The 26,361-nt window shown below is 32.2% G+C and overlaps 3 protein-coding genes and 1 long non-coding RNA gene across 6 annotated transcripts; 2 read left to right on the forward strand and 2 right to left on the reverse strand.

The window, feature by feature from the left end:
* Nucleotides 1-55: 55 nt before the first annotated feature.
* LOC126672256 (pentatricopeptide repeat-containing protein At2g33680) lies at nucleotides 56-2,240 on the reverse strand. 2 transcript variants are annotated; one of them, XM_050366209.2, is made up of 2 exons: nucleotides 428-2,240; nucleotides 194-348 (listed from the first exon to the last, which is right to left on the reverse strand). In XM_050366209.2, the coding sequence occupies exons 1-2, from the start codon at nucleotides 2,238-2,240 to the stop codon at nucleotides 317-319; spliced, it is 1,845 nt and encodes a 614-aa protein (XP_050222166.1). In that variant the 3' UTR covers nucleotides 194-316. The 2 variants fall into 2 exon arrangements, with proteins under 2 accessions (XP_050222164.1, XP_050222166.1); XM_050366207.2 differs by having other exon boundaries at nucleotides 56-2,240.
* A 543-nt stretch (nucleotides 2,241-2,783) lies between these two features.
* On the forward strand, nucleotides 2,784-6,603 carry LOC126672271 (probable alpha-amylase 2). Its single transcript, XM_050366220.2, has 12 exons — nucleotides 2,784-2,912; nucleotides 3,019-3,052; nucleotides 3,176-3,213; nucleotides 3,492-3,618; nucleotides 3,722-3,948; nucleotides 4,278-4,423; nucleotides 4,514-4,626; nucleotides 4,916-5,004; nucleotides 5,322-5,444; nucleotides 5,730-5,765; nucleotides 5,848-5,946; nucleotides 6,032-6,603. The coding sequence occupies exons 1-12, from the start codon at nucleotides 2,898-2,900 to the stop codon at nucleotides 6,221-6,223; spliced, it is 1,239 nt and encodes a 412-aa protein (XP_050222177.1). The 5' UTR covers nucleotides 2,784-2,897; the 3' UTR covers nucleotides 6,224-6,603.
* Nucleotides 6,604-15,236: 8,633 nt separating this feature from the next.
* LOC126677695 (uncharacterized) lies at nucleotides 15,237-18,014 on the forward strand. Its single transcript, XR_007640570.2, has 2 exons — nucleotides 15,237-16,501; nucleotides 17,213-18,014. It is a non-coding gene; the product is annotated as an uncharacterized LOC126677695 (long non-coding RNA).
* A 4,102-nt stretch (nucleotides 18,015-22,116) lies between these two features.
* On the reverse strand, nucleotides 22,117-25,531 carry LOC126665146 (rop guanine nucleotide exchange factor 1-like). 2 transcript variants are annotated; one of them, XM_050357856.2, is made up of 5 exons: nucleotides 25,079-25,531; nucleotides 24,573-24,689; nucleotides 23,795-24,330; nucleotides 22,814-23,170; nucleotides 22,117-22,738 (listed from the first exon to the last, which is right to left on the reverse strand). In XM_050357856.2, exons 1-5 carry the CDS (start codon nucleotides 25,368-25,370, stop codon nucleotides 22,376-22,378), a joined length of 1,665 nt encoding a protein of 554 aa, XP_050213813.1. In that variant the 5' UTR covers nucleotides 25,371-25,531; the 3' UTR covers nucleotides 22,117-22,375. The 2 variants fall into 2 exon arrangements, with proteins under 2 accessions (XP_050213813.1, XP_050213814.1); XM_050357857.2 differs by having other exon boundaries at nucleotides 23,795-24,403; nucleotides 25,079-25,170.
* Between the last annotated feature and the right edge of the window lie 830 nt (nucleotides 25,532-26,361).

Genomic DNA, 26,361 nt, shown 5'->3' on the forward strand with positions numbered 1-26,361 from the left:
TTGTACTTACAAAATAATATCTGTTAGTTACTTCTCTATAAAAATACATATTCCCTGGGTAAAAATCTGTTGCATATTGAAAGTTACTCGTTTCTTGCAAAAGATTAAAGTGGATTATTCTACTACATCAACATAAAGTCACAAAAGTAAGCAGGTTGGTCGTCTTCTTCCTTCATTTGTTTACTCAAACGTTGTATTTCTGTTCTTATATCTCCAATTGTGGGATGCAACTGGTCACCAACAACAAACACATGAACATGACTCTTGAGTTCAATCCAACTACACCCGGGCTCCTTGCTCACTCCTCGAACTCTCATCATGCTCCTGATTCGTTCCACATCTTCCGGCCTGCCCAAGACTGTATAAATACTCGATAATAACACGTATGCAGATGATTCTTGTGAGCCCAATTCCATAAGTTTCTCACCTGCATATGCTCCCAACTCGTAATTACGGTAGTTTCTACAGGCACTTAATAAAATTCGCCATAAACACATGCCATGATCTGTGGTTGACGTTTCAATAAATTCTTTGGCCTCATTGAGCTTCCCTGCACGACTTAGGACATCAACCATGCAGGCATAATGATCTACTTTAGGAATTATACCGAAATCATCAATCATCATCCTAAAGTATGCCCAGCCTCTCTCCACAAACCCCATATGGCTACAAGCAGATAGAACATTCACAAATGTCACGTCATCTGGCTTCGTGTCTTCTTGTCGCATTCTGTCAAATAGTTCTAAAGCTTCCTCACCATTGCCGTTTTGAGAAAGTCCAGATATCATTGCATTCCATGAAATTGTATCTCTCTCTGGCATCCTCGTAAACACAAGGCTTGCTTCTTCTAGACTGCCACATTTTGCATACATATTTGAAAGAGCACTTCCAATTGTAACTTCAACGCCAAGACCATACTTAATCGTACGGGCATGAATTTGCATTCCTTGATCCAAAGCAGCAAGGTTTGAGCAAGCTTTTAAAACACTAGCCATCGTTAGCTCATTAGGCAAAATACCTTCCATCTGCATTCTGCAATACAAGCTTAAAGCATCTTCGTTCTCCCCATTTTGTACATGCCCTGCGATCATGGATGTCCATAGAACAAGATCAGGTTCTTGTAAATAATTGAACCCTTTCCGAGCATCTGCTGTACAACCACTTTTTGCGTACATGTCAACCAAAGCTGTCATTATAAACATCTGGGACTCAAATCCCAACTTCAATAAATAGCAATGCACTTGCTTTCCTTCTTCAATAGCACAAGTATCACTGCATGCATTAAGAACACCCACAAGGGTAAACTCGCTAGGACTAATCCCAGCAAAATGCATTTTAGAAAAGAGCTTTGCAGCCTTGTGAGAATCCCCACTTTGAGCATAACCAGTGATCATAGCTGACCATGTGATAGAATTCTTATCGCTTGACATCTCAAACACTTGAACAGAATCATCCAATCTCCCACATTTCGCATACATTGTAACAAGTGCGTTTAAAATGGAGACGAACTCTAAAAGCCCGTTTTTAACTGCCAGGCAGTGTATCTGTTTGCCACCATCAACAAGTTCAGGAACAGCCAAACCACTAAGCACACTAGTAAAAGCAAACTCATTCAAATCCTCCACCTCTCCACGCATTAATTCAAAAATCTCAAAAGCCTCTGAAGCACGCCGTTGTAATGCATATCCAGAAATCATAGTAGCCCATGTAACCTCGTTCCTCTGAGGCATTTTATCAAACACTTTACGTGCCTCCAACATCATACCGGCTTTACAGTACATATTAAGGAGAGAACTCCCAACAAAAACATCATAAAAACACGACATTTTTACAGCGAGAGCGTGAGCCTGTTCGCCACTAAAAGTGCTAGGCAAGTTTGAAGCGGCAGTGAAAACACCGGAAAAAGTGTGGGTATTTGGGAGGGTATTCCCAGCTCTCATGCGCTGAAGAAGTTCCATGACGAAGGAGGAGCCTGTGCGGCCCTGTTGCGAGTAGGCGTTTATGAGGCAGTTCCATGATACCACGTCTTTGTTATGTATTCGATCGAACACGAGCTTGGCTTTAGATAAACAGCCACACTTGGCATAAAAATTAACAACACAATTAGCAAGATAAATGCAAGTAGTAGAAGAAGTTTTTATGATCTGAGCGTGGAGAGCCCTGCCTTCGTGTAGGCTTTTTCGATTGGTAAATTGAACGAGACAATTATAGAATGAGCGATTCTGAGAAGAGAGATGCATCAACTCCGGTTTTCAGCGGCGATTATCACTCTTGGCGGCAAGCGAAGCGCAAGAATGTATTTGAAAAGGGCAGTTTTCTTGTAACACCTTCGCACGACGCCGTCGTTTAATAAGCAGTAATACGGCGTCGTAAGTTGAGGGGCAAAGATGCCCATTTTGCCGACATCTCCACCGCCGGCCAAAACAGTCTCCCGCGCTCCACCCTCGAAACTCAAAAGCGCCACGTGGCTTCAATGGACGCTTTACTCACAAATCGTACCGTGTGTTGAATAGCAGGATCCCTAACCTCTGATTGGCTAATTTGAAACCGTTGAAATATGAAGAGACTTTCTTTTATTCCTTTTCATTTGAAAAGGCTGATTCTCTTTTTTTTTTCTTTTTCATTTGTACAATTTGAAATATTCTGCGTGCTGTATTGTGCTGTCGAATCCTTTTTTCTAACGGAGCAAATTCATTGTTCTGCTTACGTTTTTTCTTTAATGGAGATTCCAATTGAGTGGACTTCTTTTCTTCCTATTTAACCAGCCATAGCGCTTGACAAGCAACTCACGCTGCCATCGCTACCAATAGCGCTTAACAATTGCAGGTTTCTATCTTGTGCTGCAAATCATTTGATCCAGCGTCAAATTTTGTGCACATTTGACGATTCAATTTGGCATGGGTTACACCAAGGTGTGCATATTTTTGCAATTCAACTTTTTTTTATAATTTAGCTAGTCAGACCGTTAGCTGCACTGTCTTATTTCGTTTCATTTTTGTATGTTTTTCGAACAAGCAGGGACCTGATCAACGTAATCCGCAGGCTGATATTGGTATGCTGCTTCTGTCTCTCTTAACGTTTATCGCTGTATTATACTGTTTTAATTACGAAAACTGCTTGTGTTGTGGCATATGAGTTTGGAGCATATTGATCTTTTGAACAACGTTGTGTTCAGGTGCAGCAGTGCGTAATGGACGAGAAATACTTTTGCAGGTAAACTGGAAAGAAAAACAAAAGATTTTTTAGTTTTTGATATGTTTGGAGGAATTCAAGATTTTTTGTTGGTACCTTAAATTCAATATTGGTGTCTACGTATGAAACCCTTATACAGTGTGGCATTATATATTGGATAATTATCCAACCTGAATTTTATTGCAGTTGGAATCTATAGTTTGAAGATAGTAAGTGGATCAAATAGAAAAGCTCTGAGCTAGAAGTAGTTGTGGCACGCATATATTATGTAGATTTTGACTGGAGCTTTATTTTAACAGGCTTTCAATTGGGAATCTCATAAGCATGACTGGTGGAGAACTTTAGAGAAGAAGGTTTCTGATATTGCAAAATCTGGATTTACTTCAGCTTGGTTGCCACCGCCGACTCAGTCATTCTCACCTGAAGGTTAGAGTAATGGCATTTTTTCCGATTAGATTACAATCTTATAATGCAAAGACACTGGAGCAAGAAGGGTTTATCGTTTACCTGCCAAATTTGTTCTATGTAGGTTACCTTCCTCAGAACCTTTATTCTCTTAACTCTGCATATGGCTCTGAGAATTTATTGAAGGCTTTACTTCAAACAATGAAAAAGTACAATGTCAGAGCAATGGCTGATATTGTTATTAATCACCGTGTCGGAACCACCCAAGGGCATGGAGGAATGTATAACCGTTACGATGGGATTCCATTATCATGGGATGAGCGTGCTGTTACATCATGTACAGGAGGACTGGTAACTAATATAAACTTCTTATGCAACTCTGATGTCATGCATTGCAATTCTGTGCTTAGTCCATGTTATTTCGTCATCAATGCTACGTGTGTTTCTTAATTTTCTTGAAAATTCATTTTTCATTTAATCTCATTAGGTAATTAAGAACTATAGTATTGGAGGTATGGGTGGGGATATGGAGACTGGTCTGGTAATTGGTCTTCCCACGAAGTAGATGGGGAAGAAATTATGAAGGACATAGTGTGTACAAACTCATGACATATGTGGTTGCTTGAATATATATGGTTTCATATTACAAGAATTCTTGACCTCTTTACGCCATATTCCAGGGTAATCGTAGCACAGGAGACAATTTCAATGGAGTTCCTAATATTGATCATAGCCAGCTTTTTGTTCAAAAAGATATTATAGGATGGTTGAAGTGGCTACGAAATAGTATTGGCTTTCAGGATTTCCGTTTTGATTTTGCAAAAGGGTAACTGCTAAGGCCTATATCTGTACCTGAAAATTGCTGTTTCCTATTCATTTATAAGCCTTAATGTCTCCACAATGCTGTATTTTTTAGTTACTCAGCAAAATATGTGAAAGGGTACATTGAAGCAGCAAGGCCAATATTTTCTGTTGGCGAATATTGGGATTCCTGCAACTATAAGGGCTCTCATTTGGAATACAACCAAGGTAATTGTTCTCATTTCCTATTTTCATTTCTTTCCACCTTGTGTGTTTTCATGCAACAAATGAGCTACATTTTAACTGATACACAGCAGCATGTATCCCTGGTATTTCTGAATGCTTATTCAAGAAACAAGGTGTCTTATGCTTAAGTTTATTTAGCAATTGACTTTTATTTAACTTGGATCATCCTTTTGCGCTTTTTTATCCTTAGTTATACACTTAGCTTTTAGAATGCTACTCGACATAAAGCTGTGATTTTTTATACTTGCATGTCTGTCAATTCCTGTTCCAGATAGCCATAGACAACGGGTTATCAATTGGATTGATGGTGCAGGACAACTTTCAGCTGCATTTGACTTCACAACAAAGGGAATTCTTCAGGTACTTTTGAGGAAATCTTCTACTTGGTGAAAATTAAATGTCCATTCTTGAGCAACCAACAAGGACTAATCTAAGGACAATGGTTTCTATACTTCAATTTCCTTCTGAATAATATTCTTTGACTTAAGAGTGATTGCCTAATTTACTGTGATAACTTCTAGAAGTTTTTAGGGTAACTACACTTAGCTGCTTTAGGTGACTCTTGCTTGAGGAGATAATAAGAGCTTAGCAATTTATTTTCTCCACAAGATTATTTGCAGCAACAGTTGCATATTTTCTGCTGATAATAATTCTTCATAGTATTCATTGTTACACAGGAAGCTGTTAAGGGACAATTCTGGCGTCTCCGTGATTCTCAAGGTAAGCCCCCTGGTGTAATGGGATGGTGGCCTTCAAGGGCCGTGACATTCATCGATAACCATGATACAGGCTCAACACAGGTACCAACATTGTTTCTACTGTCATTGTATTTGTATCTACAAGTATAAACGATTGTGGGAGAGTTCAATCTGAAATTCTTTTAGAACTATATATTATTCGTTGTCACAACCAAACAGGTGAAATTGAATATATATGCACAAATAATCAGAGACTGTGATGTAACTGATGTTTGAGATGCAACCACCGCTATGATGCGACTGATAATATATATGAGTGGCAATTCTGATTCTGATATCAACTTGAGCTGAAACTAACGTTCTTTGTGATAATTTTCACTCTTGCAGGGCCATTGGCCTTTCCCTTCAAATCATATTATGGAGGTATGTTTAGCATTATTGGTATTATTGGTTGCCTCACTTTTAAGTCCTAATAGTTATTCAAGAATTGGTTTGTCCTGCGCAGGGTTATGCCTACATACTTACACATCCAGGAATTCCATCAGTGTTTTATGACCATTTTTATGATTGGGGTAACTCCATTCACGACCAAATTGTACAATTGGTATGTGAAATTTCTGTTAGTATCCCGTTAAAGTATTAAAGTGAAGTAACATAATTTTCTCAGAAAGCTTTCGGTGCTTTTTTAGATTGACATTAGGAAGCGGCAAGGCATCAATAGCCGATCATCTATCAGGATTGTAGAAGCTCAGCCAAACCTTTACTCTGCAATAATCGGAGAAAATTTGTGCATGAAAGTTGGGGATGGTTCGTGGTGCCCAGCCGGGAAAGAGTGGACACTGGCAACTTCAGGCCATGGATATGCTGTATGGCAAAAGTGATTCATTTCATATTGCTAACTATTTATTAGGAGTATATTCCTGCAATGGACTTGATAATTATGAATAATATTCAATTTTTATCCTCGAAATTGATCTACGAATGAACACTGTGCCATTGTCGCTCTCAATTCTTTGTTTTCGGAATATTACTGGCCTATTACAGATGTAATATGTTAAGGCAGCAATGGTCTTTTAGAATCGGATGCATTTGAGGTTATCACTGATTCATTGATATCAGGCAGCCCCTCAAATGTTGTTTGGATATTATGTTAGTCCATCAGTTTTGTAATTTATCTTCTAAAATTATTAGAAGATGTGCGAATAATGTTGGGTATGTTCTTACTCAAGTATCTAATGTAAGGTTTTGTAATGTTTCTGCATTTCTAAATATGACGTAATGAACGTATTTTATCCTCTCAAAAACAAGCAGCACTCTTAATTTTTAGATCAATTATAAACAAAGTTGGATTATCAATCCGCGACGTGTTCATATTGTACAATTTTATCTTTAATTAACCAAAAAAATAAAGAGTATCATCTTCAATTGATCAAAATGACTAGAACTGATTAATCACAGATTTACGGACCGACATATAACCCTTTGCTCAATTAAATTTTGATTGGTAGTTGCATGAAAACTTATTAAGTTCTATAATTCACTTTCATTTTCTATTTTTGAAAAACTTATAAAATTCCATATTTAAAAGTCTATTTATTTGTTGTAGTATACAGTATTTGTAGGAAGAAGAGAGATGAAAAGAGTCACATGAGAATAGAGCTGGAAAGGTGGATTCTCCTATCACAATCATAAGCATCGTCATCGGACTCATCATTTGTGTTTTTGAAACTCAACGATTACAGAACCCACCCCCTCTCTTCTCCCAAAACAACAAAACATTTCTCATTTAATATTCTAATTCTTGCTTTATGTGTGGTGCTTCTTATACCATCACACTGTCATCTCATTGAAAATTGTAAAATTGCTTAAATTCTCATCTTTAATCATCATCCTTCCTCTTTTTTTAGCTCTATCCAATGTTTTAAAAAACTAAAACTGTTTTTAATTTAATTAGTGGAAGACTGTATATCACCATTAGTGCATGGAGTTTATATACACTATATTATATGGTTAAGCTTTAAAAGGAATTTAATGAAAAAGTATGGAAAAATAATTATAATTGCAGAGGCCACATGCATTAAAAGAGGACTACTGCTACTACAGAATCATGGATGCTATTCTCACGTAATAATAACAACACTGCGTACCAAGAACTCATTTTTTAAATGCTCACCCTAATTTAGATACTTCATTCATTGATTAAATACTACTCCCTCCGCCCCACTTTACAAGTCCCATTTGACTTTACACACAGATTAAGAAAACATTAATTATTCTTGTTTTTTCATGTTTTTTCATGTTTTGCCCCTATTAATGATAGTGGAATTTTCCATAGAACTCTTTTAAGATGACTAAAATAAGGGTAAAATAGGATATTAAATGGAAAAATATTCTAAAAATAGTAATGGGACTTTTTAAATGGGACATCCCAAAATGGAATATGAGACTTCTTAAACGGGACGGAGGGAGTAATTAATACAAAAATAAGTTGACATTGTCCACTAAGTACATGAGAGGGTTAAAAGTTGGACCAATGATAGTATGCCAGCAATTGATCTCGCATGGTAAAGAAATCCTTACCTGTGTCAACATTTGTCTGCCACTACCTATAATGTAAAAAATCTCTACCTCAATATCTGCTAGCTACTGCTAATGAGTGCATTAATAGTTCATACTATTAATATACTATAAGTATAAAGTATGAACCTTCAGATGGTATTTTACCTTTCTGCAACCCTTTGCTTGGACTTTGCGGCTAATGAAATATATACCATTGTGTGACACTTATAGAAATCCATTTTGACAATGCTAAATCACATTAACTTATGTAATTCACAGCATATATAATAAGCAATCATTACAGATATATTCAAATTGGTATAACATATTAGGTATAAATATTGTAACGATTGTTTTATACGCGATTTGAAGACACTTAAAGTGCATATATGAGCACTAATTCAAGGATAAAAAATACTACAAATTATATTGAAACAGACACTGGTATCCTGAATGATAATAAGAAAGAAATTGAACACTAACAAGCATGATTAGCAAGTTTCTTTAGTTTACACATAATAAACTGAAGCAGAAAACGAAAATCATATTATAATATACTAAAACATGGGCTGAGATTTTGAAGCATTTTACTTACATAAGAGCAGATCCACTTGAAACCCCCATATCCCATAATCATGAAAACGAGTGGATTTCCATGCATCGAGCTTTGCAATCTTTTACTAAAGTCTCTCCCTCTCATCACTTTCACTTGTAGGCAAAAATCTTCCATATATGCATGGGTGAGCATCAAGTAGGTTCGATTTTTTTATCAATGAGCTATAACTCAAATATTATAGGCGTTCAGCCGCATTTTGTTAGATCGCGAGTTTAATTCTTCTACAAACACTCTTTCTTCCTAATAAAAAGAAAGTAGGTTCAGTTTTATTATTCATAATCAATGTAACTGAATTATTTTAGCTCTTTGGTTGAACCAATCTAATTGACCAAATTAATCAAATTGAATTAATCAAATTGTTAAAACTATAAAAATATAAAACGGAAACAATTAACTTAGTTGGTTAATTTAGTTAAACCGATAAAAATAAAAATAGATAAACATTAAATATTTCATTTATTCAATTAATTTGGTTAATTAAAGTTTTAAAACTCTTAATCAAAACAAAAATTGTCAAATTAACTAAAATCTTTTAACCGAATTAAGACTTTTATCTAAAATTTTCTCACCCATTTTTCCTTGAATATAGGTTTAACTTTCAACCCCTAGCTTTTTAGTCAACCAAATCATCATCCAATGTTCCTTTTTGTCCTTTAAATGAACATAAACTTAAAAAACTAAAATGAATTTGAAATTCCAGAAATGGAACCACATTAAATATATTTTTAATTTCTCTATGCCTTTTACCTACTTAAAATCTATATAAATATATATATATATAAAGTCCCCAAAGTTGCACCCATTCTCTTGTATAAGCTTTCTCTGAAAAGATATTAAAGAAAAGTCATACATACAAGAGATAGATAGAAGAGGATATATAAAAGCTGCACCTGAAATCGCACGAAGTGCTGCAGAGAACAAAGCGCATGAACTTTTATCAAAGCCTAGATTTTCCTATTCAACTTTATTTATATAAAAAAAAAAATACTACTAGTACTCAGAAAGTTTCCATTTTTTTCTCATCTAATTTTAAAAGTAACAATCCTTCTTTATACTTTTCTAGTATTTCACTAATAAAACTTGACAAATTAATTTTACTTATCAATATAATAACTACATAAAACTGACAAAATTATTTCGGAAAAAATAATATTAATATTCTAGTCCATCAGTATTATGATTCTTAATAATTATATCTAAGCAATAGATAAAAAAATTGAAGGATTTATAAATTAATTGAATCCATAATAAAGAAAAAGTCTTAATTTTTTTAAAAATCCTTTATATAAGTTTATGGAAATTTATATGTTGTTATTGAAGTAATATTTTCATTAATTTATTAATAAAATACAACTCTCCTAATATAGACTAATTTGTTATAAATAACATAGCATAAAGTAATAAATTTTATATTATTTTTATAAAATATATATTTCATCTTTTTTATTTGGTCATATAGTTGCCCAGACTCATATAATCAACAAACTAAATTGTTGGAATTATATCAAAAACATTTCTATCAATTTAATATGAATATATAAAATCATTTAATTACCATAAAAGTTTTTTAAAAGAGGACTTAAATACTTTTCTCATTGACCTCCCTAGTTTTCTACAACTATTTCATAGTAATTACTATTCTTCCGGAATTAATTACTAACAATTTTTTAAAAATAATTGCACATATTTGAGGCAATTAAATTTTAATTTCCGTTTATTCTTATAAAATGCATTCTGAATTATAATTAAACAGAAAAAGGTTAAAAAAAATGCTTTAAGAAAAAGAAAAAAATTCATCTTCCTATTGTACTTGAAGAAGAATGAATACATATATATGGAAGTGAACCTAAATAATTTATGAACACTCCCACCAACTCGCCATTAATTGTCTGGCCATACACATGCTCAAATTGAACGTACTTTGTTTGTTAGTTAGTTCTCTATGTATTGTACAGTGAAGTGAGGACTTATATAGGATTTAGAAATTTCTATCATTCATCCATTTTTTTATAAATAAATGTGTGAATCTTTACGCAAAAATTACCGGTATTCAGTTTGTTATATATTTTAATGATTTAACTTTTATTTACTATAACGAGCTAAATTATAGCAATTCAAACAACTAATTACTTAAGTAGTGATAGAAAAAACCGTGTGACTATCCAATTGTGATAAGTTGGTTTCGTCGCCACGTAAATAATTATTGATCTAAATTTTTACAATAATGTAATTCAACTATTGATATATTAGTAATCCAATTTTGGAGTATCTAGTTAGAGAGTTACTATATTGGTCTTAGATTTTGACTGTCCAAACAATGCAATCATGCCCTGACACTAACTGTGTAGAGAGGTAGCTATAGGTTTAATTAGATGGTGAAGAAAAAAGTCAGATTATGAGTGATGATGATAATAGACCATTTCATTGATTTACAAATTCATATAAAAATAAACGGGAGAGTATGGTTGAGAGCAATAAATAGAAAGGGTCGGATTAATAAATAATAAATATGTGTGGAAGTTTGTTGTTCAAATTTTTACTCGAACAACACAGCAACTCAGACAATCTACAAAGACTTATCAATAGACAAAAGGTAAGATTTTTTCTTTTCTTTCTGTGACAACCAACTCTCTTTTATTTTGGGAATACCAGCAACACGTGACAATCCATTTCTTCATTCAATACACAAAATAATATTACACACAAGGTAATGAGTTTAGAGATTTGTACATTTCTTTTCTATTTGTGTTTACGATTATTTTATTGTACAATAATATTATGCATCGGTCGGTTTGATAGTAAAATTTATCAAACCCGCTCAATTTTAAGAAAATGGAAATCCAACTAAATTAAAAAGTAAAGTTCGATTCAGTTTGTTTATTAATTTAACCAAAATACATGAATAATTCTTTTATACAATTTTAAAGATAAAAATTAAAATTATAGATATTAAGTTTAGAAATCAAATCGAAATAATATTATAATATATCATACATTTTAATCATTTCAATACATAAAAATAAGATTATTTTCAAAAAATAATATCATTCATAAAATAAATAAATAAAAGTTATTGGCATTGCATATAAGATCTCAACATTTTACGTTTATACCGATTTGAGTATTACCGTTTAAAACTTTGCATAAAATGCTTAATCTTTCATTTTTTTTACATTTACAATCTTAAGTCGTTATCTTATACCGATTTTGTCATTAAAACCGCCAAAACGAGATCGTTTAATGAAGAAAAATGTTTGAGCTATAAAATGTCAAAAAATTAAAATTGGACATTTTATGTTAAGTTTTAAAAGTTGTGTAAATCGCTATAAATGCGAAATATTGTTATTTTATATGCAAATAGCTCAATATATATGTGTGTGTGTGTGTTTTTTTTTTTTTAATAAGAGATTGACTTAAGTTTTGCCTTTTAATAACACATTTCACTTTGTCTAAATTAGGTCAAAGTAAGAGATATTTGTTGAGATGTTGATGATGTTGAATTTGTTGTATGAGAAAGAATGTACCTAGGATTCCACACTCATTATATACATTAGTGGTGTAATAGTAGGACCAACTATGGAGGAATTCCATTAAAAAAACTTTGGAGGAATTGAGTGTGGTTTCTCTTTATTTCTACTATAATAAGTTGCATCCATTATTCATTCACTAAATTTGTATTTTTCTTATATTGGTTAAAGATATTTGAATTTTAGGATATGCCATCCCAATACAATTATTTACTTTTCCATTTTCACATAATTTTTAAAAATGCAATTAATATTTAAAATTTATTATTCCATTTTTATTTATCCCATTTAAAAAGATCATATCGTATTTTCTGTGTTAAGTTATATTGAACTTCCACTTTTATCCCTTTAAGTATATCAATATGCATTAAATGCAACTCAATTTACAATACATATATTATATTATTAGGAGAAATAATACTAATTGATAGGGGTAGACATGACAAAATAAAATATTATTCTATTTTATTAATCTTTGTGCAAAATTCATTTGTCCCTTCTCAAACGGGACGGAGGGGAATATTATAACTAATTCACTTTCAGAATAATAACAACAAATAATAGACTCTAAATAGTAATAATATTAACAAATTAAATTTTAAAGATTGTAATTTATATTATAAATAAGCAAAAATTTCAAAAAAATTGAAAAAATTATAAATTATAAATTAAAAGAAATGATTTGATCTTCTTTATAATTATAATACTAAAACTAACATGACTTTCTTATATACTGAATGACATGGATTGGAGATAATAGTTAGATCAATGTAACAATTTTCTTTCCTATGAATCTATTTTTAGATATAGTATTAGAGTTTTAATTCCTAAAAATCTAAAATTTGATTTTTAATAATTTTACTATTTAGTTAAATATTTAAATGCTAGATAAATGAATTTATATGCTTATGTATTTAATTTAAATTTAATAGACATCCGCGGGCACAATACGTTAAAACAATAAAACTATTAGTAGAACTATTAGCATATTGAGTTTTTAGATGAATTAGTTATTGGACAGTATAAAAATTATACTTTATTGTAGTTTTTTCGGGAAAAAAAACTAATTTAGAAATGCAATTAATATTTAAAATTTATCTTTATTTTTTATTATAACTAATTCACTTTCAGAATAATGACAACAAATAATAGACTTTAAATAATAATAATAATATTAACAAATTAATTTTAAAGATTGTGATTTATATTATAAATAAGCAAAAAAATTTGAAAAATTTGAAAAATGAAAATTTATAAATGAAAATAAATGATTTAATCTTCTTTATAATTATAGTACTAAAACTAACATGACTTTCTTATATACTGAATGACATGGATTGGAGATAATAGTTAGATCAATCTACCAATTTTCTTTTCTATGAATCTATTTTTAGATATAGTATTAGAGTTTTAATGATCCTAAAAATCTAAAATTTGATTTTTAATAATTTTACTATTTAGTTAAATATTTAAATGCTAGATAAATGAATTTATATGCTTATTTATTTAATTTAAATTTAATAGACATCCGCGGGCACAATACGTTAAAACAATAAAACTATTAGCAGAACTATTAGCATATTGAGTTTTTAGATGAATTAGTTATTGGACAGTATAAAAATTATACTTTATCGTAGTTTTTTCGGGAAAAAAAAACTAATTTAGAGTAATTTCGAACATATTTGAGGGTTTTAATTTTGATTAATTTTCTAATCTCATAAATGTTATTTAGCGGGCAATAGATTAAGTTAAACAAAGGTATAAACATTTCCATGATGGCATAATGAGCACTTGGGTAATTGATCCTGAAGATCACTGAACTTTCGAGTTTTTTCATTTCAGTCACTAAACTATTTTTCTTTTCATTTTGATCACTGAACTTTCATTTTTTTTCATTTTGGTATTTTTCGGCCAAAAATGCTTAGGTGGCAGCCGGAATTAATTTTTTTAACCTGAAAATTTGTCATCTATGCATTATTTGATCTAAAAATTCATTTTCAAAGTGAAATTATGTATGTATGATAAATTTTCAAAGTAAAACTTGTCAAATCCGGTTGTCACATGTCAAATTCCGGCTGCCACCTAAACATTTTTGGCCTGAAATACCAAAATGAAAAAAATGAAAGTTCAGTGATCAAAATGAAAAAATATAGTTTAGTGACTGAAATGAAAAAATCCAAAAGTTCAGTGATCTTCAGAATCAATTACCCTGGGCACTTGGTTGTATTGGATATTAGGGTTAGGTAATAAGAGGAGAGAGTCTAATTGAGCATTTGATGAATGTGTGTAACTTCACTCAACTTCATTAATTGATAGATATATCAAGTCAACAAAAACCTTGGCTAATTCTTCGCTGGCATAATGAGTTGTTTAAGCAGGATGACAAAAGCTCATTAATACCGAAACCCCCCCAAAACAATGTTCATTAATGCTTCATGAATATGAGTATTAAACGGTATGACAAGGTAATTTCCATTCATGATTACATTCTAGGTGTGCATTTAGCACAACGAATTATGACTCAAATAATATCAACGCTCAGCATTATTTTATTAAGATCGTAGGCTCAATTTTTTCTATAAACACTATTCATGATCAAAGATTATTTCATCTTAGTATTAAAATTATATTTTTCTGTCTCATTTATCTTATATCTAATTTTGTTATTAAATACTGTTAGTATTTATATTTAAAAATTTCACTATGATTTGATTTCTTAAAATTATAAGTTTATAATATTTTTTAAATATATTAGGATTTTATTTCAAAATCTAACATAGTTCCTAAAATTATAATAGTTCCAAATTTAATAAACTTGCATTGTTGTTTTTGAGAATGAGAAATATTTATAGGAGAAAATGAACTTACAATTATACGTAGCAGAAAACTACTCAATAATTTTATGGTTTGAGCAATAACTCATTAATATTAAAAATGAATTAGATCGTATGATGAATGTTAATTGGAATTTGTATTTTGTACATAAATATCATTGCTGGAGTTATACAATTAAATCAAACATTTTTTTACATGAATGTTAATTGAATTTGAACTTATAATTAATCCCCCTGCTGCTACATTACTAAAATCAAACCAAATTCTTTGATTTTCATGATTTAATAGGAAATAAAACATTTTAAGTTATTGGTTTAAGAAAAACCCTTTTCAATTAAAATTTAAGAAAAACTTAAAGCTTAATTTCCCAATTTAGAAGGCATATAATTACTAACATGAATTGCCAGCAAATAGACGAATGTTAGTTCTGTATAAACTCAAATTCAAAATATTTATAAATCTAATAAGTCATTCTGATTGACAGCCAGCCTTCCATGTAAATCAAACGGCTATGGATAAATTATCTGTACCCAACAACCAATCAATGTTCATCAAGGGTACAAATTGATAATGTTTGAATGGACCCTTTAACAGCTCCTTGCATAAACTGGAGCAGTTGCATCTAACTAATTTTTTTATAATTACATTAGAAAAGCAAACAGAAAAACTTGAGATAAAAGCCTTTATCTTTTAGATCAAAAATAAAGTAACCTACTTTACAATTAAACTGAAACTGATGATGAAATTTCTTCTCTTTTTCTGTCATTTTTTTGGCTTGAATAGCAGTAAACGAAGACCAAAATTTCTCTTTATATAACCTAACCTCCAGGGCTCCAACTTTATGAGTTTAGAACTTTGAGATATATATGAAAAATTTGGCATCAGAAACGAGGGAAGATAAAAAGAAACGCAAGAAAGTTTAGGGTTTTTTTTCATTTATTTGACAATTTAAAATGGGATACCGCTTGTGGGAGAATTCGACCCACAACCTTAACAGTTTGATGTCCAGCGTTTATACCATTTGAGTTATAACTCGTTGATTAGAGTTTTCCTTTTACTATTATTTTGATCAGCAAGAACGAGGACAATCAAGAATGACTATGATGATGATTCTTGATCCTTCTGATTCTGAAAATAAATACATAAGAACATGCCCTATTCCCCACTTTTCCCCCTATATATTGCAGAAAGAATGAACCATCTATCCAATCTGTGTCTTTTTATTTTATTTTTTAATAATCTCTATTTTGTTAATAAATTACACCCATCACCCTCAACTAGACCGTTCATTTTCTCTCTCTTATTTACTGTGCTACCACCTTAAATAAACCCATCTGCCCTCGTCTTTTCATATTCTTCTTCAATCCCTTCTCTTTTTAATTAGTTTGGTGAACTCAGAGGGACTGTGTTTCAGCAACAGCAGCAGCTAGTTTCATGTGGGTTTCACAAAGGGTTTCTTACCGAGTTTATTGGCATTCTGTCCACCTCCTCTGATCCGATCAATACAATTTATATATACTTGTGGAGGTGGGCATACTGCCAACTGAGCTCTGTTGGTCTCTCTTTGTAAAATCTTCGTGATTATACTTCAATTTCTATTATTTCCTGCTACAAGAATCAAGGTAAAAAAAGTTTATCTCTTGCTCTTATTGCAAATATAGCTAGCTTGTGTAAGAGCATAAGGAAATAAATAAAAAAGACATCTTTAACTGTTCGTCCTCGTATCACATGTAGTTTAGTTAGCGTATTTTGGATTGTTTAAGGACAGTATGATATATATGGAAGCAAGCATCACGTTCAACTCTTTTAGCTTTTGTTTCGCCATGTTATGAGTAGCTTTTTGTTTTTTTGCTGCGAAAACTTCACTTTTTTTCTTCTTCTTCGGGTTTTCTTGTTTGTTTCCTTTTATTTAAGTAATGATTTTCATTTCTCCTTATGAATTATTACATCGCTCTCAATCTAGGGTTCTCACTTAATTCCCTTCGTATTTTTAGTTCTCTATCAATCCAGGTCACAGAAATAGGGTTTGGAAAATTAAATAAAATATAACTGTTCTTGCCAATTGAACAAGGATCGAGTTTGTAAGAATGACGGATTAATGTACTAAATGGCGGTAGAGTGGCTGGATCAGAAGTTTTTTTTTCTTTTCAAAATTCAATCTGTTAATTTGTACTGTAGATTATAGCATGTTCTTTGTGAATTTGATGTAATTAAAGAATTATTTATTATATGACAATTAATAATTCAGAAGATTTTTGATGTTCATCATGGCTTCATGCATGTCTGCCACGGTTGTTCAATTACTTAATTTGATTTAATAATTAAATTTGCAGGGCAGGCAAGGAGTCCTTCATTTTTAGGGCAGACCTATCTTGTATACGTTTCTGGTTTCTCTACACTACCATATACGTAGCCTCATGATTGAACTCTGACATTGCTTTTATAATTGATGTAAAACAACATCTCCCACTATCCTCTTGGAATAAGTAACCATCACGTCCAATCTTGTCAACCTTTCGACTGAAAAGTGGCTTGTGATTGGGCTGTGTATTCCACGCAGTTAAGAAGTCGACTGCAAAAATTCTCTAAAATCACATTTTCTAAAATATAATTATGAAACACTCTTTTAAATTATTCATATTTAAAATAATATCCACTCGAACGGATAATTTTTTTTAAAGATGATAAAAATTTAATATCAAATATTATACGGTTTGAATTTGCAACTTTACTTGATCAGGGGCTCAAAAATCGCTTTCATGGAGAGGGAATTAATATTTTGCTTTATAGGCATTTGGGTCGGGTCATAAAAATGGAGCAAGACTATTATGATTCTTCTGCTATTGCTTTGGAGTCAAATGGGATTTGAATTTAGTGATGGGTACGATAGAGATGAAAAGGGTAAAGAAAGTGGATGTTGATAATTATTCTTATTGGGGACCATTTTGTATTGTTTATGGCCACCTCATTTTTTCCTTCCGTTTCATAAAATCTGAGGGACCATTTCCTTTATTTTCATAGCTAACCAAATTTACATTTTTAATTGTGAAGTTCAGTTTCAGGGTTCATTGTTAGGTCTAGGCTTGACGCAAAGTCATAATATTATATGAGAATTCATCCAAAATTTGATGGTCACATTGACTTATATAGAGCTGATAATTATGAAGAGAGGCTACACAAGCCGTACTAAAACATTATTTTCTTACTAAAACAAGAAATTGTAAAACATTATTTTGTAAAAAGAAGAGAGGCTAAGATTGAATTTTAATTTTAAAAAGTAGATTTTGGTTTTTGATCAATGTAAATGTATAGTAATATTAATAATAAGGTCAAGAAATTGTAGAATTTTCATTAAAATATGTTAGAATACTTTTGTTAAGTGTTTTTGTGTAACCAAACCGGGCTGCTCTTTAATTTGTTTCAGAGGGCGTTACTATTACGCGGGGTCCAGCTCTGCACCGCCACCCTTTTCATCGGGTCCTCCTTCTTCATCTGGCCAGTTTTACGGGGATTCGGCACATCACTATTTTCATGGGTCGTGTTCATATCCAGTGCCACCAGGACCTTTTTCGCCTTTTGTTCCACCGCCGCCTGCTTATGTACCACCTACGGTGCCTCCTTTTCAGGTGCAGTGGGATCAACCTACACAGGGTACACAGGACTTTCCAACTTCACATGGACTTCCAGAGACACCTGGGACTACAGACTTTCTGTCATACGGTAGCAGTTGGTTAGGTCTACACAGCATGGAGGCGATGATGTTCCGCCAACAAGAAGAATTTGTTACCCCGCCACCAGCAACGACGAGTACGACCATTCCCCAGGACCAGCAGGGTGACGACGGAGCCGACGACGAGGACGCCGATGCAGGAGAGGGAGATGGTGATGGTCGCCCAGGTCGACGTTACCTAACCATCAGTACAGGCCGTCGGGCGAACCGTAACAGAAACAACTTGCGCTCGAACCTCCCGGTCACTAGCAGATATGACGATAGGACTCCTAGGTGATTTCTTTTTTGTACATTGTACATTATTATCTGATGTAGTAATCTTTTTTAATTTGTAATTTTTAGTTTATTAAATATGTTATTGTTATGAAGTATAAATTATATTTGAATATTTGTTAATATAATTATTTTGTAGTATTTTATAAATTTATTTTTGTAGAATCTTAAAAAAATTAACTAATTCAAACGTTTTAAATTTAAAAAAATCAACAATTAAAACGTATAATATTTTTAACCAAAGATTGTTTTATTTTCAAATAAATAAAATATATTAATTTTTTTTTAAATGATTGGGATTCTCCCAATCCCAATCAATGATAGTGCAGCCAGGTAATTAATTCCCTGGCTGCACAAAAGCAAACCGCGTAACACTTACAGTTCGGCGGTCTGGAAGCCATAAAATGGGAATTTTATAATTTTGGATGATAATTTCGGAAATAATTAACAAAAATCGAATTTAATGGTCATTAACCCATATATTAGAGACTATATAATTCTTATCAACTAATAAAATAACTAAATATAGAGATATTGTTATCTTTTTTTATCTATTTAACTAGGAAATTAAAATATGCCTAGATTTTTCTGAAAAAATTGGACCACCAACTTTTTGGAAATTAGGATATACAAAATAAACCGAGTAAATTATACTCCCTCCGTCCCACTTTAAAAGTCCCATTTGACTTTACACACAGATTAAGAAAACATTAATTATTCTTGTCTTTTCATGTTTTTTCATGTTTTGCCCCTATTAATGATAGTGGAATTTTCCATAGAACACTTTTAAGATAACTAAAATAAGGATAAAATAGGGTATTCAATTGAAAAATATTCTAAAAATAGTAATGGGACTTTTTAAATGGGACATCCCAAAATAGAATATGGGACTTCTTAAACGGGACGGAGGGAGTATATTTTTTCCGAAAAGTTCTACTTCATCCTTAGTTAAATTATCCCTGGGAAAGTGAGACCTGGATCTAGAATATGATTCATGAAATTGTTTTAGCGATAATAGATATTTGAAATAACACTAAATTTTTACTGTTACGTATTGTTAAATTTAATTTTATGGGTAATTTCGAAAGATGATTAGAAGCTTCATTTTATATTTCTTAAAAACATAAAATTCTATTACATAATTAAATTAAAATATTAGCAATTTAATTAGACAATTACTGTTTCTTTACATTCCTAAAATAAAATTTTGAAATTCTGATCTGTCAGTTTTATAAATTAAAACAAATGTATTTAGATTTCAAATTATATTTATTTTTGTAATATTTTTTATGAATTTTTATTTCCATAAATGATTGTTTTATATAGTTGATCTTTAATTTCTATTTAGTAACAGTTATTTTTAGTCCCATGGATGATTATATTTGTTGCAATTTGCAATATTGGCGGATCATAGGGATACAATTGACAAAATGATTAAAGTTGTAGATAAAACTATTCCAATATCTTAAAGAAACCCATCTTTTCGATCTATTACAGTAATATCCCAAACTTTTAAAATTCTTAAATTGTAAGATTTTTAATAACAAATGGTAATATAGATTGAAGGAAAGTGAAGGTGTTACAACATAGTACAATACCTATCAAACAACTAATGAAAAAACATTGCAATTAATCTGTTACAATCACTAGCTAATTGATGAGCTATAATGTTAAACGTTTTTCTAATAAAAATAAAATATGGTTCTTGAAATTGAGCTTTGAAATACAATACATTCTGAAAAATACACTAGGCTAAATAAAAAGTAGTTTGCTATGAATTGATAGAGAGAGTCTTGATGAGAGGTATCTCCTTCAAAAATTACATTTGAACCTTTTCACAGTTTTTCCAAACATTTTAAAATATTAAGGGTTATTTTGTCTATGTATCAAATAAATATAAAATGATATATTTAATTTTTTTTCCGAATGAAAATAGTTCAATCTTAAAAAATAGATACAACTGAAAATAAAAATTGGAAACTGGAGTAAAATTAATGATTGGCTTAATATATTTTTTGACCCCTAAACTTGTACCAATTAATCCATCCGACTCTCTATTTTTTAGTTTAACCTATTTAACACCTCAATTTGTAAATTTTACCTATCTAACCTATGAAATTTTTATTATTATACTAATTGTTTAATTGCTTCTTGTCCAATTGGAATAGGCGTTTGATTAATTACAAACAAAAAATGGCACGTGAATGTACCTTGACTCTTAAGATTAAGATGATCTGCCATATAGTTAAGGTGCATTTTGACTCCTAAATTTATACTCTTTTACTTATTTGACTCCCAACTTCCAGTTTAATCTCTTTAACATCTTAACTTTAATTTTTTTATGTTATATTTTTTAATAAATATTAAACAATTAACTTTGTGCTTTATATAATTAGTGAAACTTTAATTAAAATAATTTTTTTAAAATTAAAAAAATAACTTATGTTTACGGTTTACCTTTTCAGAAAAGAGAAAAAAATTTAGAAAATGAAAAATAACATATTAAAATATGAAAATATAAGGTATAAACAAATTATAAAAATATTGTAAATTGTAAATTTTATTTTTATTTTTATTTTTATTTTTATATATGAAAAATAAAATCAACTACAAAACTAAAATCAGCTTTAGAAATTAAAAACACTAAATATATAATTTTTGAACTACAAATAAAAATATGTTGGCAATCTTTTCTATAAAAATTTGCATTTGATTTTAATTTTTTTTTTATATAATTATGAGCTTCTTTGTTTAAGTTTGTTTGTTTTTTTTAAATATTGTATCCTTTCACCCATTTGACCCTCACATTTTTCTATTTAACTCATTTGACTCTTCTATTTAGTTTGGTGATGTAAGGTGGCAGCCAATCATCAATTTTTTTGCCACATCAGCGAATTTGTGCTTCACAGGTTAAACAAGCAAAATTTAATAGTTTGAATGCTGAAAGATGAGGGGTCTTACAGATGATTGAATACAAGTTTAAGGGTCAAAAAAAATATCAAGCTATTAAGGATTTTGAAAGTTTGAAATATAATTGCAACAAGTCGAAAATATAAGGTGTTTTTAAGACATTAAGCCTATAAAAAATCACTTTAAATATAAATTGTAGGGGGGGTAACGTAATCGCCTCCAACAGCTCTTTTCTGTGTATTAGGCCTTTAATTTGAGCAACTGTACAGAACCTTAAGCCGAATTAATAAAGACTACCGATTTTGATTTGAAAATAAAGACTACTGATGCAAAAAGAATTAATGCATTTGCTGGGAAGTTTTTTAAGTACAAGGCCTTTTTAAGAAGCATGCTAGTGACCAAAAGAAGCTATCCTATTGAAGATTCTTACTAGTACCACCCACCCCTAAGGAAAATATACTACAAGATGAAATTTACATAAAGGAACGTTGCACAATAGCTATCAACTGCACTTTGTGAATCAAACTACTTAAACCTGGTGAAACATTAATGAATTTCTAGGCTCATGAGGTTACTCAAGGAATCAGAAGGTTAGTTTCTGTAATGTCTGAATTGGCGAGTTCCTAATCTTGCCTTTCTTTGTAAAATGATCTGCACTTCCATGAGAGAATCTAGTTTTCTCACGAGAAGAGTCGAAAGCCTGCAGTGGAGTCGAAGAAGCAGAGAAACTGTGTCGAAAAGAAACGGGGCCGAGTGACATTTGATTTTGTTCTGGATGTGCACCAACCCCAAGTCTTCCCTGGTCATACCAAGATGCCAACTCTGCTGCTGCACGTTGCTTGGTGGCATCATCCACATATAAGAGATCATTAATCCTTGATATCATATTAAAGGCTAAGCTTTCGATCACCCTAGAATAGCTCTCAATAATGGCGTGTCCAACATCCTGCAGCGAAGAGAATTTAGTTATTTTGCTTTTCCATTCAGCTATATCAATTTTGTGTAATATGTGATACTCTACCTTGTTACACTGAATCTTGTTTGTGTCCAAAGTGGTCTGTGGGAGAGCTGGGAACCGTAGCCTTAAGCTATCTAAGAGGATCTCAGCTCGTCGTGCTAGAAGCTTACTTCTTTCTAATTCACCAACTAATCCTTTAACCCTGCCACCCCATGTCGACTTCTTCCCGGCCCTTTCATGGATGCTGTGACCTTTTAGGTACTTCTTCCTCCAAATATGTGCAGCTGCTTCTATCCTGTTTGATACGTCCAAGGTGGAATACTCTGACGATAGGTCTAAGTAATCCAGAAGACTATCAGGAGAGAATCGTTTGGTAGCTACGTGGCGATATATGTCCTCACCTAAACAAGCTTTTCCGCTCTGAAAGAAGAAGATATTGCCATGGAAACCAAAATTAAAGCTTAAATGTTATTAAATTTATCAGTAGTGCCGACTACTGAGAGTTTACCACCTGGGCATAAACATTAGAATGAGAAATTGAGAATTATGTAAAGCTAATTCTATTCCAGTATTCATTGCAGTAAAAGTGACATAATGTGAATAACACATGGAAACTACAAGTTATGCATATCTAAGGCATCCTCATATCAGTGAAACGATAGGGGCAAAATGGAGTAAATTCAAGCAATGCTTATAAATGAATAAATGATCAACATCAATATGTACTACTAACGGCTATACATAATATACATAATTGTTTAAGGTTGATTCTTCCATCACCTATTCCCACGGTGCATTATTTTGTTCCAAACTGTTAACCTCTTGTAGTGTCTATATGCATATAAAAAGATGTAAAGGGATGAAAATGCAAGTACAACAGGAAATAAGAGAGACATTTAACAAAGTGATATTGCAGAGAGCTGAAGAGAATAAGATCAATACCCACCGCATATTTGACGAGCCCAAAGGAATTAAAACGTACATATTGCAACACTAGTTATCCTGCACTAACGGTATATAAATGGCAGGACAGAGTTTCCATACCTTGGGCAAGCTCTCCAGGTAAGCATTTGGAACTTCCATCTCAGTCAACACACTGCTATTAATTGCCATTGCAGCCTTAAAGATCTGATTTGTGCACTCTTTACACTGCTGCAGGCTCTTTCTTGTATCTCCAGATAAACCATTCTGGGGTACTTTAGGAAATGGAAGCCAGCACTTCTCATTACTGATAGACAGGCGTGCAGAAGATGATGGCAAAGTGAATGTTTGAGTTTCATCACCACCAGCAACTATCACCCCACGGTCAACGTAGTAAAACTCAGAACCCGAAAACCCATCAAGAATGTCAAGCAGCATGGCGTCAAGCTTCTTTAGGGCAGGAAGGTTCACAAAAAGGTCTAAGCGAGGGCGGGGCACCATAACCTCAAAGGTTCCACTGCCTGGGAAATCTTGCTTGGATGGCACAAGCTCCACAATGGAATCACTCACACATAAAAGCAATTCCATCTCTCGGTTCCACATTGACTTTTTTTGAGGTGATAGCGGCTCTAACTTCCATAGCTCCCCAAAAACAGAAGCTGCCAAATATACCTTAATATGAGCAGATGTACACAGACAGAAACGTGATATCTTAGCAATCCTTTTGCTTCTCTGGATTTGAACAGAAAAAATAATAAACAAATTACATGTTATCTTTTTTCAAGCAGTCTCATGAATCCAGCACCAAATTCAAATGCTACCAAGCAGACTCTAGCTCTGATTCAGATGCAAGTACAACCAAGTCTAAAAACAAATCATAAAAACAAAAATACAAACTAACCAGATAGATTTGTAATGGCATTGGAGATGGCAAGAGCTGTACAAACGCCATTTCCTCCACCTAACATGTCTTCGCCAAGCAGAAGCCTAGAAAATCTTGCTTTCATCATTTCAACCTCTGCAACCCCACAAAAACAAGTTCATTAAACCAACAAAAGTTTGCAATTCTCTGTTTCAATTGCAACCTTGAGCTTTTATTTCTATCTTTATGCTACAATGAAAACGAAGCAATAATTAACTTCAAAATCACTCTACAGTTTATATACCAAAATGAACTTCACTTATTTATTATAATAAACCTACACTGGTTTTGCATGTTTTTAAAGTAATGAACAAACAGAACTTAAAGAATCTTAAATTTGTAGATTCTAAACCTAAAATTAGTAAACACAATTCAATTTAATAACAATTAAATAAATCTGTTAAGAATTTCCTAAACCTAGAAGAAAACAGTTCAATTGAAACAAAATTACAAATTGCGAAAAGAAAAGTTGAACAAAAAAGAACCAGATAATTCCGGCTCTGGCTTATCTTCCTTCCTCACAGGAATGACGATATGCTTAGCACCAGCTACCGGCCGCATTATATGAAGCAGAGGCGGCGGAGGAGAAATGAAACCGTCAAGTAACTGAGGTGGCGGTGAAGAAGTGGAAGCGCCGCCATGATGATGATCATAATAGCGGTAAGAAAAGTCACTGGAGCTCTCAGATTCACTCACATCCGCACTCAAACTGTAGCTATCAAAATCAAACCGCTCACTGAGTCGATCCAATTCATCCTCTGATGAAACACTCCCCATTTTTAATTGATCAAAATCAAATAAACGGTGAAGATTAGAGTACACTGCTACTAAAATGATTGGTGAAAGAAAAGGGAAATGTTGAGTGTTAAAAAGCTTTGCAGTGGAGAGGGTTCATCTCTTTTCATGCGGCCGTTGGCTTCGTTAAATATTAGTCCCACTTCCCACCAAAAACACTACAAAGCTGTTACTTTTTCAGTTCTTCGAGGTTGATCAGCTCACGTGGATTTTGAGGGCGGTGTGCTGCACGTTCCTAAATCCCTGCAGTGGTACTGGGCTTTGTTGTAGAGATTGTTACACGCGACTCGCGAGATGGTGTGAGAATTTTGAATTTATTTTATATGGATACTTTGCTTTAAATTTATTGATTGTTCTACTTCATTTTAAATTCTATTTAAAATTTATTTAAATTTTAAATAATTTAAAGAGGAAATTTTTTATGCCACACTATTTTTTATTTTATTTAAAACTTTATATTATTGTTTGTTGTTTTTAGGGTTAATGTCAAAAAAAATCACGAACTTTACACGTTTTCTCATTTTAATCGCGCAATTGAAATTTTCTCATTTTTATACACGAACTACCACTTTTTCTCAAATTCATGCACGATACTGAGGTGGCACTCATTAATTGGTGTAAAATGACCTCCACCTTAGCGAATTGCACCAATGGAGCCGTGACACCTCAGCACCGCGCATGAATTTGAGAAAAAGTGGTAGTTCGTGTATGAAAATGAGAAAATTAAAACTGCGTGATTAAAATGAAAAAGCGTGTAAAGTTGGTGAATTTTTATGACATTAACCCTTGTTTTTACTTTTCTAATTATTTTATGAAAAATATATTTTTTTTAATTTCACAAATCTTGTTTGTATGATCAGGTCATAAATATCCCCAGTTTCAGTAAGTACCCAGTTGCTAGAAAGGTTGCAACCTTCCACGTCAAACCAACAACGCTCATCTCAAGCATCAGCACCAATATCCGGTGAAAGAT

The sequence above is a fragment of the Mercurialis annua genome, linkage group LG1-X (genome assembly GCF_937616625.2).
Source record: "Mercurialis annua linkage group LG1-X, ddMerAnnu1.2, whole genome shotgun sequence".
In the NCBI taxonomy this organism is placed as follows: domain Eukaryota; kingdom Viridiplantae; phylum Streptophyta; class Magnoliopsida; order Malpighiales; family Euphorbiaceae; genus Mercurialis; species Mercurialis annua.

Bases quoted from the DNA above. Each gene is read 5' to 3' on its own strand.
- LOC126672271 (XM_050366220.2), top strand. The intron at 4,627-4,915 runs GTAATTGTTCTC...TTCCTGTTCCAG, and splicing joins TCATTTGGAATACAACCAAG to ATAGCCATAGACAACGGGTT. The intron at 5,005-5,321 runs GTACTTTTGAGG...ATTGTTACACAG, and splicing joins CAACAAAGGGAATTCTTCAG to GAAGCTGTTAAGGGACAATT.
- LOC126672256 (XM_050366207.2), bottom strand. From the start codon at position 2,240: ATGCATCTCTCTTCTCAGAATCGCTCATTCTATAATTGTCTCGTTCAA.
- LOC126665146 (XM_050357856.2), bottom strand. From the start codon at position 25,370: ATGGGGAGTGTTTCATCAGAGGATGAATTGGATCGACTCAGTGAGCGG. The intron at 23,171-23,794 runs GTATGGAAACTC...TTCTTCTTTCAG, and splicing joins ACCTGGAGAGCTTGCCCAAG to AGCGGAAAAGCTTGTTTAGG. The intron at 22,739-22,813 runs GTAGAGTATCAC...TCTTCGCTGCAG, and splicing joins ACAAGATTCAGTGTAACAAG to GATGTTGGACACGCCATTAT.